The 18821-nt window shown below is 34.6% G+C and overlaps 1 protein-coding gene across 2 annotated transcripts; it reads right to left on the bottom strand.

Moving 5' to 3' along the window:
• Positions 1 to 8919: 8919 nt before the first annotated feature.
• Positions 8920 to 14211, bottom strand: LOC129925860 (uncharacterized). 2 transcript variants are annotated; one of them, XM_056027078.1, is made up of 3 exons: positions 14047 to 14211; positions 12804 to 12867; positions 8920 to 9939 (listed from the first exon to the last, which is right to left on the bottom strand). In XM_056027078.1, exons 2-3 carry the CDS (start codon positions 12862 to 12864, stop codon positions 8954 to 8956), a joined length of 1047 nt encoding a protein of 348 aa, XP_055883053.1. In that variant the 5' UTR covers positions 12865 to 12867; positions 14047 to 14211; the 3' UTR covers positions 8920 to 8953. The 2 variants fall into 2 exon arrangements, with proteins under 2 accessions (XP_055883053.1, XP_055883052.1); XM_056027077.1 differs by having other exon boundaries at positions 14043 to 14211.
• Between the last annotated feature and the right edge of the window lie 4610 nt (positions 14212 to 18821).

Raw genomic sequence — 18821 nt, forward strand, 5'->3', positions numbered from 1 at the left:
TTCAACTATTGCTGTGGCTATGTAATTTTAAATTTTATTGCATTACAATGAGAAATGAACTGTAAAGATTGTATTTTTGTATCTAAAATTGTATAAAAGTATTCCGATAAAGATCTTTAAATAAAGCAAAATCTATATTTTATTAGGTCTATATTTTAACAGAAATACAACCAACAATCATTATTTTTTATTTATATTATATTCAAACACCTCAGCATCTTTCATTACATTGGAACAATGTCATTGGCTTTACTTATTTATTCCAATGGTATTTATATATATATGGCTTCTTATGTCTCGGAAGACAATGTATGCGTCCTGGTGAGTCAATGGTTTTGGTTTCGTCTTGAGACAGGGAAGAATCTGGTGTGACTGATCAAGCCGATTCAGGAGCGGCAGAGTTTGCCACAGTTCGTACATGTATATGCATCTGTCCTAGGGCTAGATGACAGGGCATCTTTCTTCTTCTTTCTCTTGACTGATGCAGCTTCGTTTCTTTTGTACTTGGTGAAGTTCGCACCAGCACGTATAGTCTGTCTCCATGCTGTCCGGTCTTGGGCTATCTCCTCCCACATACTTTGAAGTAACGTCTGTATTATATAAGATAAGAAACTTTGTTCGATGCCCGTGGTTCTCATGTCTCGTTTACAGACATCTCTGTAGGTTAGTCTTGGGTGGCCCTTGCGTCTGACTCCCTCCACAAGTTTAGCATATAGTAAGTCTTTAGGGATTCTTCCATCTGGCATGCAAGTGACATGACCGAGCCAGCGTAGTCTTCTCTGTATAAGAAGAGCGTAAATGCTGTGCATATTGGCCCGTTTCAGAACGTCCTGGTTGGAGACATGATCCTTCTAGGAGAAGATCACATTATGAGTCGCAGGCAGCGTAAGTGGAAGCTATTTAATCTGTGTTCTTGACGCATGTAAGTTGCCCAGCTCTTACTGCCATAAAGAAGTGTGCTCAGAACGCAGGCATTGTAGACAAGGATTTTGGTTGCCGTAGTCAATTTGGTATTTTCCCACACGCGCTTGGAGAGTTTCGCCATTGCTGCAGAAGCCTTTCCTATTCTTTTTGTCAGCTCAGTGTCTAAATCTAGGTTGCTGGCTATTGTTGTTCCCAAGTATGTGAATTCCTGCACTACTGTAAGTGTGTGATTTCCAATATGTATCGCTAGTATTTCTGCGACATCTTGTGCCAGGATTTCTGTCTTGAAAAGGCTTATTGTAAGGCTAAACTCATGGCAAGCAGCTGCCAGAGCATTCACAAGCCTCTGCAATTTTTCTTGTGAGTGAGCTATGAGTGCAGCATGATCGGCGAACAGCAGGCCCCTATGAAGATACGCCCTCTCTTCGTTTTGGCTTTAAGGCATGCCAGGGTAAACGAAAATATGCAGTGAACCGTACAGTAGGTCCGCCATTGGCCATCAAGAGCGGAGTAATTATTTATATATTTGTTTGTTTGTTTTGTAAAATGTTTTACATGTTTCGAATGTTCCTTCAGAGTTGAAGATAGTTTACTTCCTAGTCCAAACCTTCATGAGGACGACGGGGGATGGGAGCGGGCAGGGTTTGAACCCGGTACCATCGATAAATCCAAACAACAGTCCAGCGCCCAAACCGCACGACCAGGCTCCAATTATTTAGTTGTATTTATTCGGCTAAGTCATGTCCGTCCTATTTTCATTGTGAATTTAATTGTGCATTGTTTGTATTTCAGGTAATAATAATAATTACATTATCCCAGTTCTAATTATCCCAGTTTTTAAAAGTCACAATAGCAAATATTTATGTCGAATTACAAAACGTATGATATAATTTACACTTTGGTCAGTTTGGGTTATGTTAAGCTACTTAATGCTAAATAAAACTACCAGTTACAGTATGGAATTAATCTTTGATTTGATATTCTTCCTTCTGTCTTCCTGTCTTTGTAATCAATCGTATTCATGAATTGTAAGCTTTAGTCTTTCTCACACCATATGTTTTGCTTGAGACTTTATAGTCTTTGATTTTTCTTCTTTTTTTTTTACAAAAAAAAAATTATTAATATTAGTTAATCAGTTAGTACTAATTATTTAAATTAGTTTTATATAACAAGTAGCTAAACCCTGCTATATTCAGATAAATGGCAGTAATTAACTGATCTTTCCCTTAGACAAGCTTTCTTTTTTAACTCTTTCTCTCCTAATCGACGATCCCATCGTTGATTTGACCTCATTAAATTAAATTAAAATTTAATTTTATAAACTTGACTTTTTGTTATATAAAAAAAAAAGCTTGCACTCCCCTTTAATTCGATACCAAATACAGCATTTTCTGATAACAAACAACAAAGCTAGTGAAGCTTAAATCATAACAGGGTTGAGAAATAGTAATGAGCTAAAAGAAGAAGAACTTCGAAGCGTGTACAAATAATAACGGAGAGAATGAGTTCATTTTTTTTTCCCTTTTGCTTGTTTTTCATCAATTTTCTTTTGTAAATAGACATTTAAAACACATTAACAAGTTGCTCATTTATACATATAATGCTTTTTTCCGTATTTCCTTTTTTTTTTTTTTTTGTCAATAACTCTTTTACTGCGAAATATATTTGCCCTATAGACCACAAAGTCTAAAAGGGGAACTTTCTTTTTTTGTATATATTTTGTGACTTGTATGCGATAATAAAACGAGACAAAGAAATAAGATTGTATTCTTTAGTTTACGAACAGTCAAAGTAGACGAAATGATGTATATTACTGAGCACAAGGAAATGATACCGCAAAACCTTTCAATGCTCTAATTTTCACCTATCCATTAGTCTGTTGAGCCATTGGGGCACCACACACGATCTGTAGACTCTTTTTTCCATTCCTGCCTTTTGCCTTGAAAAGATTCTTTTTCAAGAGACAAGCTCGTGAATTCTTTAATGGTGTCCTCCTATCGCTTTCTCAGTTTTCCTTTTCTTTTTTTTCTGGTACTGTTCCCTGAAGGAGAACTTTGCAAGCGCCGAAAAGTTTGTAATATGGCCGATGTTTGGGAAGAAAAATAATGCATATGCCTTGTGATATTTTATATGTTTGCTATATTGCGTTGTAAATACTTTGTAAATATATATTTCTATACTTACTTACTTACTTATCCTAATTTCAATTATATTGTGATTTATGGTCTTTATTAGCGGCCCCCGAAAGGGGAAAAGACGCTATTAGTTTTGTGTGAAATGTCTGTTCGTCTGTCCGTCTCGTAAACTAGAAAAAATAGTGAAAATTCGACATCATAATATTTTAGTGCATTCAAAGTTTTGATGCAAGGGCTACTTTTTTCTTTTATACTAGCGAAAAATATAATTTTTTAAATCACTTATGCAAGCAGTTTTTTCATAAAAATACACACCACTTGTACAACTATTCACTATCTAAAGTAACAAACACGGGAGGCTCTTAAGTAGAGGTCCCCACCAATTACAATATTTGTAACATATTTATGCACAATGGTTTTAGTCGTTTTGTTAAAAAAATATTTTTTACATTTGTATTGCTACGTTATGTAAGTTCTGTCCTACTAACTGCTACATTTACCCAAAAATAATGTTTACTTTTTTAAAGAGAAAAAAATCTATTTAGTATGCATATAAGTTAGGACATATAAGGACATAATTTTAAACAACAATTAATAAATAGGTTTTCATATTATCGCAATGCCAATACCATACAATTAAACACTTAACTAAAGGAAATGTTTTTTTTTTCTTTTTTTGAGGATTTGAATAAGAGATTGACCCTTAACAAAACAATTAGATCAATTAGATATTCATTATAAGACATCAGCTAGGCCAGGTTCGCGTTTAACTTCATTTTCACTTTCACCTATCCTTTTGGTCTGCTGGACCGCTGGGGCACCACACAAGATCTGTCAACCTTCTTTCTCCATTCTTCTCTGTCCTTTGTCTTTGATAGAATTTAATTCTAATTTAGTTCTTTCTGAAAATATTGATACTTGCCTTTTTACCTAATTGGGTAAACCACTTACTGGGGACCGATTTTGAGTTTGTGTTTCCACACAAACTGTCTTTGTAACCTTGTTAGGGTATAACAAATACTGTGAAATATGTGATGCTACTGTAAGAAAGGAAGGATTCAAAAGAAAAAAACTGAAATTGATTATAAGAAGCAATACATTTATACGGTTTAAACATTGTCTCTGACATTTGAGTGTAAGTCATTGGAATTCTGTATTTTAAAAAAAAATAATATTTACCAGAAGTTAATTCGATTAGTTTCCATTGCTGTAACAATTTTACATAAAGAACTATAATTTTACTAATTTTTTTCACTCTAAACCAATAGATCTCGTGTGTAATAGTATTCTGCTGAATGGATTCTTTTATTCAGAAAATCACAAAGAAAGAGGCACAGTTCTTATTCCATAAATTCGTAAAAGGCTCCTTCTTTCTTAGAGCCTTTAGAGTATGTAAAGGGTTACCTGAATCAGCCTGAAAAAAAATGTCTGTATAAGAATGATTCAAAAGCCACTCTGCACTACTTCGAAGCCACTTTAACAAATAGAAACAGGAAAACTAACTGAAAATTATTAAGACTATTATCACTTTCATTAAACGTGCATTTACGTTGACCTGTTCTGTGGCAGTGATACATATAGCAGATAGTCTTTATAAGAGATGTGTGTATGCTTCAATTATTTCTTATTTAGAGACCCTTCAGGATAGAATACTAGTAAAGTAGCAATTATGCATAAAACCCTGAACCATAATCTTCAAATACAAAAAAAAAAGACAAGTAATAAAATACTCTGAAAGATAAAGGAGTGACGCTTCTTCCATATGCTAGGACAAATTAGTACAAATGCTCCATCTTCCCTAGTGCTGTTAGAGCATGGAATAGGTTGCCTGAGCCAGCCAGGAAAACCAGTGACTTGGCAGAGTTTAAGTCATTGATTTACACGCATGACTAGATTGACCTAGGTACACGCGTATGACGTAATCTCCTTTTGTTGAAGTACCGTCTGTATTTATAAGATAAGTTTTATCTAGATTTATAAGGGTTATTTAAGTGAACATTCTGTTATAAATACATCGAGTGGTTGATAGTTGTGAAAAAGTCAAACAACGCAAGTCAAGATGTTTTACGAATGTTCCTATGTAGCAATAGCTAATTAAACTCTTATGTACACTTATATGTGAATATATTGTGGATCTGGTGAAGTATTATTCATTTATGTTCAATTGGTACGTTAGATTTTTTTTTTTTACAAATTAAAACTGCATGTCACTAAAAGCATGTCTCTAATTCGTCTATGTCGATAATATGTACACCTCTTATACTATAAAACAATACAATTTAGTATGTTGAGAATGAAGTCTATTTGGAATATTGGAGTTGTCAGAGACATCTGTATCGATGATGCTCCTTCTTCCGTAGTACTGTTAGAGCAATGAGTCGGCCAGGAAAACCACATCCTTGTAGACAGGTCAAGGTCGTTCTCAAAATGTAGGGCAGTTTATTTAGACTCAAATTACGTCACAGGTTATGACATTGGAAAAGGAAAAAAAAAAGCTAGACAGACGATGATAGAAAGAAAAGTAGTTCAAGGCTACAGCAGGGAAATATAATTAAATATAGGTTAAGCAAAAAAAAATGACAAAAAAAAAAATTAACAAATATAAGCCAATGTGAAGGTTGTTGAGTGCTATTAGAGCATTGGAATGGGTTGCCTGAGCTAGCCAGGAAAACCAGTGACTTGGCAGAATTTAAGTCATTGGTTAACATGCATGACTGAATGCATGACGCGTAGGACGTAATCATCTTCTTTTTTTAAAGTAACGTCTGTATCATATAAGATAAGAGTTGTTGTATGACGTACTGGTTCTAGACATATCAAAGAGAAGATCGAAAAGATAAGAGACGTTTGTTTGGTGAGGAGGAGCTTTGAACTTTTCTGGTTAGAAAGTTAGAATTAGAAGTCGTTAGTTTTAAAGACATATCTGCCTCGATTTATTGATCATTATTATTGTGCGCTGCGTCTACTTTATATATGAACTGTATATAAATGCATTGTCTCATTCAAGTTTAAAAGAATAAAACTCAAGAAAAGTTTATCAGCAGGGCGTCACTGTATTGTTTCTTAAAGTGTTTGAACTATGATTACGGCACCTCCGAATCGGCAAATGTTACCAATTTATATTATTAGAATCTTCAAAGATGGAAGTACATTCCTCGTTCCATATGCTAGGACAAGTTTGTACAAGTGCTCCTTATCCCCTAGTGCTATAAGAGCATGGAATGGGTTGCCTGAGTCAGCCAGGAAAACCAGTGACTTGCATGACTAGATTGACCTAGGAACACTCATTAGATGTAATCTTTTTTTTTTAAAGTAACGACTGTATTCATGGACGCCCGCATGGGGGTTGCAAGGTAGTGCACGAGCATCCCCTCCCCCCCCCCCCCACCTGGATTCTAAGTAGCCGAATTCTAGCCAATTTTTGAACATTCAAATCTATTAAGTTCTTCTAAGCAGCAACTGTGGTGCTTCTACTGAAGTAGCCTACAGTTGTAAGGATAAGTTATGGTATTCGATTAATAATAATAATAATAATAATAAGGCCCTTAACATTCTTAAGAAGATTCTCATTGCTTGGTCAGAGGGCGGCACTGCTGCAGACCTGCCACATCATCAGAAAATTCCTCATTGGATACTGTTAAAGGAACTACGATGAATTTGGTTTCTCTTTAACGTAGTTCGACCCTGACAGTGCCGGAGAATGATTATCAGTCTGTTTAAACATAATAATAATATTGTATTCTAGAATATTAATATTAAAATAATAGAATCTTTATTATCCATAAAGAAATTTGTCTTTAAATGTGTGCATTACAACAAACACAACTTACCTAGGCTTATCAGGACTTGTTAATTAGTTAATTGTAAAATGTTTTACATGTTTCGGATGTTCCTTCAGAGTTGAAGATAGTTTACCTCCTAGTCCAAACCTCCCGCAGGACGACGGGGGATGGGAGCGGCAGGATTTGAACCCTCGACCATCGATAAATCCGAACGACAGTCCAGCGCGCAAACCTCACGACCAGGCAGCCATCATGCACATCATATCTAGAACTAGTCAATAAATCTAGATTATATGTATATTCTATATTCTGCATCTAGTCTAGACCTAAGAAGTGAAGTCTAGAGCGATTATGATCAGGATAAGTAGGCCTACTGGTGGTTAATAGTGTATATGCCAGTGATGCCCAACCTAACTCGACCTGCGGGCCATTTTAATTTCTGGCACTCGTGTCGTGGGCCACATGAACGAAAATGTACACACACACACACACAAACTAAATGAAATTGTCCTGAATTTGAAACCATTAGATTAGAAACCCGTGGAGCTAGTGCTTACATTAAGGAATTGGATATCTGAAGTTGTTGTTTTTTTTTCACGCGTCAAAAAATGGCTTAATTTCTATACTTAAAATAAGAGCAACATTGTAGCAAGCTTCACCACCGACTCATTTTCTTGTCACTTTTTGGTAAATATTTTCATCGATAATCTAATCTGTAGGCGTAGTTTAACAATCTTTTTATTCGCGGTTCAAACCAAGAATGACGTCACATTTGTTTCATAATGACGTTCATATGTTGTTCTTCACTGTACCAGCCACACTTTCTTTATAGATCAAATATGTAGGCTTATTATCAAGCTCCACACAAAAAAGTTCAGATCCGTTCTCTTTTTCTGGTAGATTCTCATTTCTTAAACACACTTATGTTAAAGGTCATGGTACCAATCTATTTAAGAAAAATTGAGGGCCCTAACGTAGGTAAAGATACATAAGTCAATTTTTTTTTCGATGGAGTTGTCTACACTTTGTGCCGACATTTCGGCGGGGCCGGATGGAACCACGTAGCGGGCCTGATCTGGCTCGCAAGCCGTATTGTGGGCATCACTGGCCTATGCTGTTCGCATGGGAAACCTGTTAAGTTGTGCAGGCTCATTTTTTTTAATTTCTTTATTTTTTTTATTTCTTACTACGTCTACTCCAATATATTAATCGAAATTGTTGGGAAGAAGTAGGTATATTGGAGCAGTGGCGTCATTGGGGGATGAGGGAGCAAGTTGGAAAAATAATAACTTGGTAAAAGCAGACACATTGAGACAGATAATAATTAAATCTCGAGGTATATCTTGGAGCAGTGGCGTCACTAGTGAAGGGGGTGTAAGGGGTGCGGTCCGCACCAGTCGACACCATTTTGGGCATGAATACCAAGTTGGACAAATTATAACTTGGCAAAAGCGGGCAGGGTTTGAACCAGGGACCATTGATAAATCAGAACAACAGTCCAGCGCGCAAGCTGCTCGACCAGGCAGGGTTATACTCTGCTCGCTGCCATCCTCCGTCGTCCAGCGAGAAGCTAATTATTTTTAAATCCGAACATCCAAAACATGTACAACAGAAAAAGTTTTATTATTTTTTACGGAGGCAAATGAATCTTTGAAACATTATTACTTTTGACAATATTAAATTAAATATCGTCTTGAATATTCCTTTCGAATAGGCGGATCCGACATTGATCCGACTCCGACGGGGGCCGTTTTTGAGTTTGTGTGATAACACAAACTCTCTTTGTAATCTTGTTTTTATTTTACAGATCTAATAAAATATAGTGTAAGGAAGTTTTACACTCAATGCAGGTCGATCCAAGCGGTTCGTGGAGTAAATTTCTTATTTGACATCATCATTGATTTCTCAAAAAGGTTCACGACGGCACTCCGCTCAAAAAAACTCAAAGCTGTTGATCCATTAGTATAGTTCCATGATAAGATTTCAATTCTAATACATTTAGATCCAATATTTAAAAAAATACTTTTTTTTGGAGGTTAAAATTGTAAATATTTACAGACAATGAACAAATCCATTAAAAACCAATGTATTTTCTTTTTATTTATAAAAAATTTAATCGACCTCCATTTCACAAACGAAGCCATATCTTTCGTCCACGCTACCGATACGAATACATTGAAGATCACCGATATTATAACCATTCTCACTCCAGTATACAATGCAATGATGCCCATGTTGTAAGGTCGGCTCACCTTGATGCCAATAAATATCCTCCATGATTTCACCGGTGCGGGAATTTCTCCATTCACCTTTTTTCTCTTCGTCAGTGCCAGATATATAAACTGCCTTGTAACCGCGATCTTTAGTAAAACTTTTGACAAATTCAACTTCTTTCAAGTTATCGATTTCTGCCAGATAGCCACCATATTGATAACACGTTTGCTGGGCTTCTAACGACCTAACTGATAATGTCTGTTTGCTCAGATAATATCTTCTCGATTTAGGTTTTGGAAAATAACTCTGAATGAACAAATCAGACTCGTAAAACAGCAATTTCAGAGATTTCTTATTGACTTGTTCTACATTGTCTTTGAAATGTGTTAAGTTTATAACATTTTCTTGAAGTTCTTTATTTTCTACTTGAAGCAAATTGTTTTTTTCAGTAAGATTTCTGATTAGTTGTCTTTGCTCCCGAATCTGTTGATAGGCTGATTCTATTGTCATTGGAATAGAGTCGACTTTGGTCGAAACTTTTAGGACCCGGGAACTATTTGACTTGTCTTTTCCATGAACCTCGCATTTGTAAGTACCGGACGATTCCGCTAAAGGTAAAACAAACTTCATACTCAAATAGGAAAAGCCTTTACTATTGATATTACCACTGAATAAACCGTTTGATTCTTTCCCATGAACTATATTATCATTGGCATTGATGGATGCTAAATCTTTAAAATCTTTATATAAATGATACAGAAAAATAGAATTTATCTCTACGAGTTCAGAAGTGTTGCTAAGAATCAGTGAACAGTTGACAACTAAAGTTTCGGTTATTCCAGGGTCTATAGGATTGGGCTCCACGGTCAGGTTCTGGCCTGTGACTTAGAAAAGAAAAATATAACATATATGTATAAATAAAAGACTTTTTTTTTCCCATGTAAATTTTATATTAAAGTAGTGTTTATTTTTAGCGGCCCCCGGGAGTATAGGACGTTTGTCTGTCCATCCCTCGTTCTTACGTAAACTAGAAAAGAAATTGAAAATCAGACATGATGATATTTTAGACCTTTCAAAGTTCTGATTAAAGTCTTATGCAACGGTTACTTATTTTCTTTTCTGAAAGCGAACAATGTAATTTTTTAAAATCAACTATGCCAGCATTTTTTATTTTTTTTTTTAAATACACCACTTTTACAACTATTCATTATTAATAGCGACAAACACGACATGCTAATTAGTAAGGGAGATGACTATTTAACCTTTTTTTTTAAACACATTTATGTAAACGGTTTTACATTTTTCGTCAAGAAAAGTTTTTTTTACATTTGTTTTCTAAGTTTAGTAAGTTCTGTCATAATATGTATGTAATATATGTACATATAAAAATGTTTACTTTTTTCTTAAAGAGAAAAAATCTATTTAGTATGCATATAAGTTAAATATAATTTAAAACAACAATTAATAAGTAGTTTTTTTATAATATCGCTTGACCCGCACAACTACCACTATATAAATTTTTATTTTTTTAAGGAATTTTTTTTTTTTGCTCTTGAGGCTTTCAATAAGAGATTGACCCTTTACAAAACAATTAGAAACTCATTATATAACATCAGTTAGGCCAGATGCACATATAACTTTACATTCACTTTCAACTATCCCTTGGTCAGATGAACCGTTAGTGCAACACGCAAGATCTGTCAACCTTCTTTCTCCATTCTTCTCTGTCATTTACATTTGATAGAATTTCATTCTGATGTTCTTTCTGAAAATATTGAAAACTTCGTTTTTACCTGCCTGGGTGGACCGCTTTGGGGGCCGATTTTGAGTTTGTGGTTCCATACGAACTGTCTTTGTAACATTGTTAGGCCTACATTTTAAGATATGCTTTAACAAAACATTAAAATCATTTGAAATATCTCTTTAAAAAGACAATTCCTTCTTTAGAAATTTTATAGAGTGATAGTTTTTCTCTTTTTAATTAATGGATACTAGATTAAAAAACAATGGTCCATTTTTTAATCCAGATAAAGAATCCTGGTTAAGCGAATTTATAGATCTTTTTAATATTCTAATCATAGGCCTTTAGATCTAGACCATAGACATAAATAAATATAGACTGGCCGATAAAAGAGTTTTATGAAACGAAAATTTGTGACTTGCAATTTTGTGTACTTTATTATACAGCATTTATGAGCAGTATAAAAGTTAAGTATTCATATCTATTTCAGCCATAACCTATATAAATATTACAATATTCTCACTTGTGTTGTTGTTTTTTTGTATCTCTAAGACTGAAGATCATGTAACTTTTCAGAATTCGGAAATCCGACAACAATAGATGTACTTGTTTTCAAGTTACATGAAGTTACTTCCTTTTGCCTGTCTATATCTATTTATGTCTATGGTCTAGACTCAGAAGACGATGCGCAGAATTTTCCTAAGCACTATTTTATTCATATTTTCAAAGAATTCGGAAAGTTTGTCTGTTCAAGATAATTTGTTTTCGTTTGCTAGCCTAATTAAATGTTTTTTTATTGCTTGAAAAATTTTAACGGTCAAACCAGAGTTTTCCCATTGTGCCCTATTAGACATTACATCTTTTTCCAGAATATATAGCAACTGTCATATTACTAGAAAAATCTTCTACAAATCAAGTTTAGGTTCCTCTCACCCACACACCCACACATACCCACTCACCCACTCACCCACAAAGAAGTTTCCACCAAAGTACGGGTTAACTAGATTTTTTTTTCAGATGGAAAAAAAAGCAATTCTTAAAACAAAATAAATTTTTTTTTTTTTTTGCTACACAGCGAAAATCATTTATAAAATTTTTATAATTTGAAAAAAAAACAACGTCAAATATAACACTGATAAATGGAGAGTCGATATAGACAAATTGAAAGATTAAAATGGAGTATTTAAATTTAACTCTTGATGGCTGGGTAATTGATAATTGATTATACCTGGAAATCTAGCATAACTGTTTCGTTTCGTTGGCTGCACGCACTTCAGAAGCCTTAAGCCCAATTAAACGCAGTAATTGAATGAACATGGTAACAAATGAAGGCTTTTATACAAATTTAAGATTCCCAGGAAATAAAAATAACTGATATATGTTGTCTGTGTTTCGATCGGAGACCAATGTCCAAGCGCGGGTGTTATAGATTATGCATATGTATATCTTATACAAGAGGGCTCCATTGCTGAATATTGTCACATCAGTGGAGTGATTTTAAAAAAAAAAAAGGCTGAAGCCATGTTTCAACGTGAAATACTAATTCTGTTGAAATTTAAGACTTTCAAATATTTGGCAGAGTAAATAATGAGATTTTCGGAGAGCATTTAAAACTTATTTTTTGTTTGGTCTATACTTTTGCGAACCCAAAATGAGAGACTTGTCCAGATACAGAAGCTGTAATAGTTTTGGTTGATTATTCATTCTATAAAGATTGATACGTGTAATATACTTTGAAAATTATTAAACGAGTTTGTGATGATTGGGCCCATAAGCTGCAATACAAATAAGGATCTTCTCGGCGTTATTAAGCAGGGAAACTGAGACAAAAAAATAAGTTTTCGTAAATTTTTACATAGTCATTAGAAAAAAAAAAGATTAGTAATGGGAAAAAGGGAAACAAGCCTGTCGCTTAGTTCACTAATATCGGTTTGCGGTTGCCTTCCGTAAATACGAGTAGATATAACTAGTTACGCATACAAATACAAGAATACAAATGTGACTTACTTTTATGGATCAGTAGTAACATGTACAGCGTAACAAAGTACTTCCCTTGTGGCATTTTCATTTTCTTTTCATGAAATAAAAAAGACCTCATTTATGAAACTAATAGAGTCATTTAGCTATTTTTAACTTATAAATGTTGAATATTGTCCCTTCCCTCCCTCCAATGAAAACTCCTGGTTAAGCGACTGTATAATGATAGGCAGTTAGATCTAGACTTACAATACAGTGCTCACAATGTTCCTGGCGATCAGATCATTAAATGTTATTAAACTATCTTATCTTATATAATACAGGCACAAATTGTAAGACAAATTTCCTTATGGATAATAAATATTATTATTATTATTATTATGTTAGAAATGAACGAGTAGTCATTCTCTGGCGCTGCCAGGGTCGAGTTTCGCTAAAGAGAAACAAAATTCATCGTAGTCCCTTTAACAGTTTCCACTGAGGAATTTTCTGGTGATGTGGCAGGTCTGCAGCAGTACTGCCCTCTGACAGGCAACGAGGATGTTCCTAAGGAGGTTAAGGGTCTTGAAGGTGTCTGTGAGGTCAGTTGTTAGTATCCCCTCGGTTGATATAACAATGGGGTATATTGTTATTTTGGACAATTTCAATATACGCTTAATCTCCAAGCCTAGGTTCCCATATTTTCTTTGTTTTATTGTATTATTATTATTATTGAGGAGTAGGACCTTTAAGTGGAAATACCCGAAGACATATTGTATGTTCAAGATAACTATTTTTTTTAGCTCTCTTTATCAAATTTATTTATTTTTTTAGTTTGAAAAGTAATAACGGTTTAACTAGAGTTTTTTTTTCCCTTTGTGGCCAATGAGCTAGTCATTCTTTATCCTTACGATATTTCTATGAATATTGTTAAAACCTATTTTGTTTCAAGGTTTCTTGAGCTCACCACCCAGAAGGTTCTAGGTTCCATTGGATTTGCAAATGAAATAAGCAGAGTGCCCATTTCAAGCTTTGCGATGTATAGAGTAGATGCTGCAGGGCCAACTGTTTCTTTGGTCAACGGTTAACGAGCAGGGTGTCATGTGACCAGCACAACGACCAACTGCTTTTACTTTCACCAAAGTCAGGTACCCATTAGAGCTGGGTGAACTCAGAGGCGCCATAAAAATCCCGAAATTCAAAATATCAGTCATTAACTTAAGTTACTTAGTTTCTAGGTACATTAGATAACTGATCATACATTTAAATAATCATCAGTTGGATACATACTTACGATAACTCTGTAGATGTGGCAACTTTTGAGTGACTCTACAGGACTTGAAACAAGACTAAAGAAGTCTTGCAATTCAAACAGGTTTAGAATGACACGTGATAAGCAGAGGCGTCTCTGAGTTTTAAGGCATCTGGTGTGTACCTATTCCATAACCCCATCAAACATATTTTTTGAAAAGGTAGTGAGAGAAAAAAAAAGTCTATTTATTGTTATGGAGTGTGTGTGTGTGTGTGTTTCTATGGTGACGGTGGAAAAGAGGTAAGCTATGCGGTGTGAATCATGCAAGACAAGCGGTTTTGTCGTCAGCGGTCTTAGGTAGGACAGACGACTTCAGAACACCAATGAAAATATGTGTTTTTGTAGTGAGTTAGAGTTTAGGGTCATTACTAAAGTCTACTACATTTATTTTCATTTCGCATCTATTATAATAGATTTTAGAAAGAAAAAACAAACTATACGTGAACTGCAAATAAACACTACATCTATAGAACAAGTAAAGGCATATAAATATCTAGGCGTTATCATCAACAACAAGCTTTCATTGGAAGACCACCTTGGAACTCTGACAAAGAAAACAGCCCAGCGACTCTTTTTTCTATACAAACTCAACAGCTTTAAACTAAACAAGAAGATCCTTGATACTTTTTACTGCGCGACTATACAAAATCTGCGAACATACGGAATAACTTGTTGGCAAGGCAAAGCCTCATCTAAACTGTCTAGAAAACATCATTAAAAAGCATCAAAAATTACACTCACAACATTACCACATTTAAGACTAAGACTAAGACTAAGACTGCTTTATTGATCCTTACGGAAATGTGTTGTAATTACAAGGACTCGTTTCTCATATAAAGACAACACAACAGAAAAATACACATAAATACAACATAAAGAGTTCATTCAGCGACTACACACAGGTATCTTGGTGCATTTCATGTTCCCTGATCAATGAGTGGCGGTGATAGAGTCTGACCGAGTGAGGTACGAACGAGTTTTTGTACCGCTCCGTTCTTGTTTTGATTGACAGCAGTCGCCCACTTCGCGACGACCTGGCGTAGTTCTTGTAATCACAACAAATTTCCGTAAGGATCAATAAAGCAGTCTTAGTCTTAGTCTTAGTCTTAAGATGTTTTTGCTTAGCGCTATTTCATGCTTTTCGCTTTCTCAATACGCTATGATGTATCACTTGTCTAGAGTCTAGACCAGTTGGAAAGGATTGGCGGAGAAAGAGAGCAGGGTATCTGGGTGATATTTTTAAAATGTATTTATAAAAAAAACAACGTGGAACGAATTAAATACGAACTCGTGGGTTAAAGCCTTCTCGGGCTTCTAAAGCCAACACGGTATCCACTTTGCTAGCGAAGATATGGAAGATCGTATTGTTATCTATTGTTTCTATTTCATGTTTGTGTTCACTAAGCCTCAGACGACGACCTATAAATGGGACTAATTCAGCTTATACCATCACTTCAGTAAAGTACAATTTCTTTCCCTTGTTCGAGATATCAAACAAAACCATTAATTACCAATAGTTAATTAGCTAATTGGTTAATTGTTTTTTTGTTGATTCTTGTGTTGTCTAGTAAAAGAAATATTTGTGCAAAATTTCAGCTTTATTCGAGATTGGGTGTGGGAGAAATAACGTGTACAAACTTTTTACCAGACAGACAGAATGACAGACAGAGTAAGTTTACAACGTAAATAAAAATTTCGACTTATTCTTCACAGTAACTATTTGCTTTACATAAACAATATTAGTTCTAAAAAATTAGATAGATAGATAGATAGATAGATAGATAGATAGATAGATACATAGATAGATAGATAGATAGATAGATAGATAGATAGATAGATAGATAGATAGATAGATAGATAGATAGATAGATAGATAAATAAATAGATAGATAGATAGATAGATAGATAGATAGATAGATAGATAGATAGATAGATAGATAGATAGATAGATAGATAGATAAATAGATAGATAGATAGATAGATACATACATACATACATACATACATACATACATACATACATACATACATACATACATACATACATACATACATACATACATACATACATAATTATTCTAGAATTTAGCAATTGATAACAGGATGATTTTCTAAATTATTGAATGATATTTAATTAATTTTCCATGACATCTCTAACCATTTTTTTTCTATCCCATTTTTTTTTCTCCACAGTTAAAGAGGATGCCAAGTGGCCAGCACAACGACCCATTGCCTTTAGGTGTCTGTTACCTAATAGAGTTGGGTGGATTCAGGGACGTCCTAGGAATCCCGAAATTCAAAATCCCAGTCTTCACCAAGATTCAAACCCGAAACCACTGGGTTCGGAAGAGAAGCGCTTTACTTTTTAGCCACTACATCTCTTTATCGAAAAACTAAAATAAGTTATTTTCGTTGTTGTTTTTGTTGTTGTTTTAGTTTTTTTGTTGTTGTTGTTTTGTTGTTTTTGTTGTTGTTTTAGTTTTTTTGTTGTTGTTGTTTTGTTGTTTTTGTTGTTTTTTTTTTGTTGTTGTTTTTGTTGATTGTTGTTGTTGTTGTTTTTGTTGTTGATTGTTGTTATTTATTGATTGTTTTTGTTGTTGTTTCTTTTTGTTGTTGTTTTTGTTGATTGTTGTTGTTGTTTTTGTTGTTGAATGTTGTTACTTATTGATTGTTTTTGTTGTTGTTTGTTTTTGTTTTGTTGTTTTTGTTGTTGTTGTATTTGTTTTTGGTGGTGGTGGTAGTAGTAGTGGTGGTAGTCTATTGTTATTGCTGTATGTGGGACAACTCAATTACTCAAGTCATCTCTTATATATTATAACATTTTAATGAACCGAATCTTTCAGAAGGACGGTAGACGTAATACATTTATTTGAGATGGATAGTAGTATCCAATAGATCAATAGCATTTTGAATAGCTTTATTGCTCTAATGTGACATTTAATTGGTTCTTTGACATCTAGAGTAAAGTGCGAAGTTCGAGCAGTCCCGATTTGACTAGAGGTTCGAACCACTTTTTATTGCTATAACTTTTTTATTTGAATGTTTATCAAATTACTACTATATTGCTACTGCGCATGCACCTTTTTTCTTTACTTACGACACATACTATTTCCTTTTCCTTGTAAAGGCTAAGTTCATGGTGAGGTCAAACTCAGGAGGTGTGGAATTATTCTTTTTTACTACCCGGTAGTGAAGGAAATGGGTAATGGGATTAAGGCTATTTTTAAGTCTGATGGCTCATCAGCTCAAAGAGACTATTTGAAGTTGTGGAGGGTGGGAAATGGTGCAATGGATGGTGTTCTTGCGCTGGAGTAAAAAGAAAATGACTTTATAGTAAAAATTAAATATTAAAACATGGTTTCAGATATATTTTCTTTGATCTGCTCGAACCTTCCATCAACCCGATCGAGCTTACTAACTGGGGAAAAATCCGCTCGAGGAAAAGTACGCTTGGCGATACTTACCCTACACCTCTTTGACTTCGTATTTAATTTTAACTAAGCCTAGTGATACATTAAATCCAATCTATTTTTATAGAAAAAAGGACGAGGAATTCAGAGATACCATCAGTTTTTTCATAGGTCAGACCGTTACGGTGCTATAAAAATCCAAACTTGAAAATTGTTGCCAGCGGGCTTAATGCGCTCCAACTTCGCACTTTACTAGTTAATTTAGGCCTAAAAGACGTTACTTCATTATGTAATGTTAACATGGCAACAATAGTGCTTAGAATAGTTTGTATTGATTTTGTATTCAAACCAATTGTTGCTTTTGTAATGTCAAGATGTCAAGTTCTATTCTTCTATTTGAAATGGTTTTCTTTAAGAAAGCATCAGTGTTGTCGGCTGAAGTATGCGAATCGATCTGTGTGAGCCTCTAAAATTTAATTATAGTTTTAATGCATGCATACTTAGACTGAACAATAGTCTACCCACAGCCAAAAGAAATGTTAACAACCAAGCACTAATTGATTATTCAATAGAAGAAAGATTGCTGTATAGAACAGCCAATTCTGTGAGGTTTCGTCTACAAAGCATCACTTACAAGGAAGACCTCAAAACAGCTGGATGAAACTTAAAGTAGTTTCGAGGACTGGCGGAACCAGTGGGGTTAGGGCAGTCGGGGTTGGGGTGGATTTTTTTTTTGGGGGGGGGGGACTTTAAATAATTTGTGTAAAAGAAATATTTTTCTAATCCAAATAATGTATTGTTGAAGCTTGTCGTTGCACACCGCCATCAAAGGAAGCGAGAATATGAGAAACAGATTAGTCGTTGGGACTAGCTGTGTAGAGACGGGACGTAATGGTGTCCTTACGATTACCTTTATACCTTATGCTATCATATTTTCTCAACTTTCTTTCGTTGTACTGTTGAATAGTTTATAAAAATAGGCTGAGTGGGATTCTGGTGGTTGAACTCAGTGATGCCCAACCTCATTCAATCTGCGGGCCGTTTTAATTTCTAACACTAGTGTCGCGGGCCACATGATCGAAAAGATACAAAACCTTAATGAAATTGTCCTGAAACTTATTTTATTTGAGACCCGACGATCTAGTATGGGGATAATTGATTTTCTTTTTACGCGTTAGAAAACGGCGTAAGTTTTGTTTATTTTTGTTTTTGTAAAATAGACACAATTTTTTTTATAAAATAAATATGTTGGCATATTATAATGTCCCACAAAAAAAGTAAAGATCCGTTCACTTTTCCTGGTAGACTCTATTTTCTGAGCCCTATTTCATAAACGCACTTGGTAGT

Source organism: Biomphalaria glabrata, chromosome 4 (assembly GCF_947242115.1).
Source record: "Biomphalaria glabrata chromosome 4, xgBioGlab47.1, whole genome shotgun sequence".
Taxonomy (NCBI): Eukaryota; Metazoa; Mollusca; class Gastropoda; family Planorbidae; genus Biomphalaria; species Biomphalaria glabrata.

Coding starts and splice junctions, on each gene's coding strand:
- LOC129925860 (XM_056027078.1), bottom strand. CDS start 12,864: ATGAAAATGCCACAAGGGAAGTACTTTGTTACGCTGTACATGTTACTA. Junction 9,940..12,803: donor GTTACTACTGATCCATAAAA/GTAAGTCACATT, acceptor TTCTTTTCTAAG/TCACAGGCCAGAACCTGACC.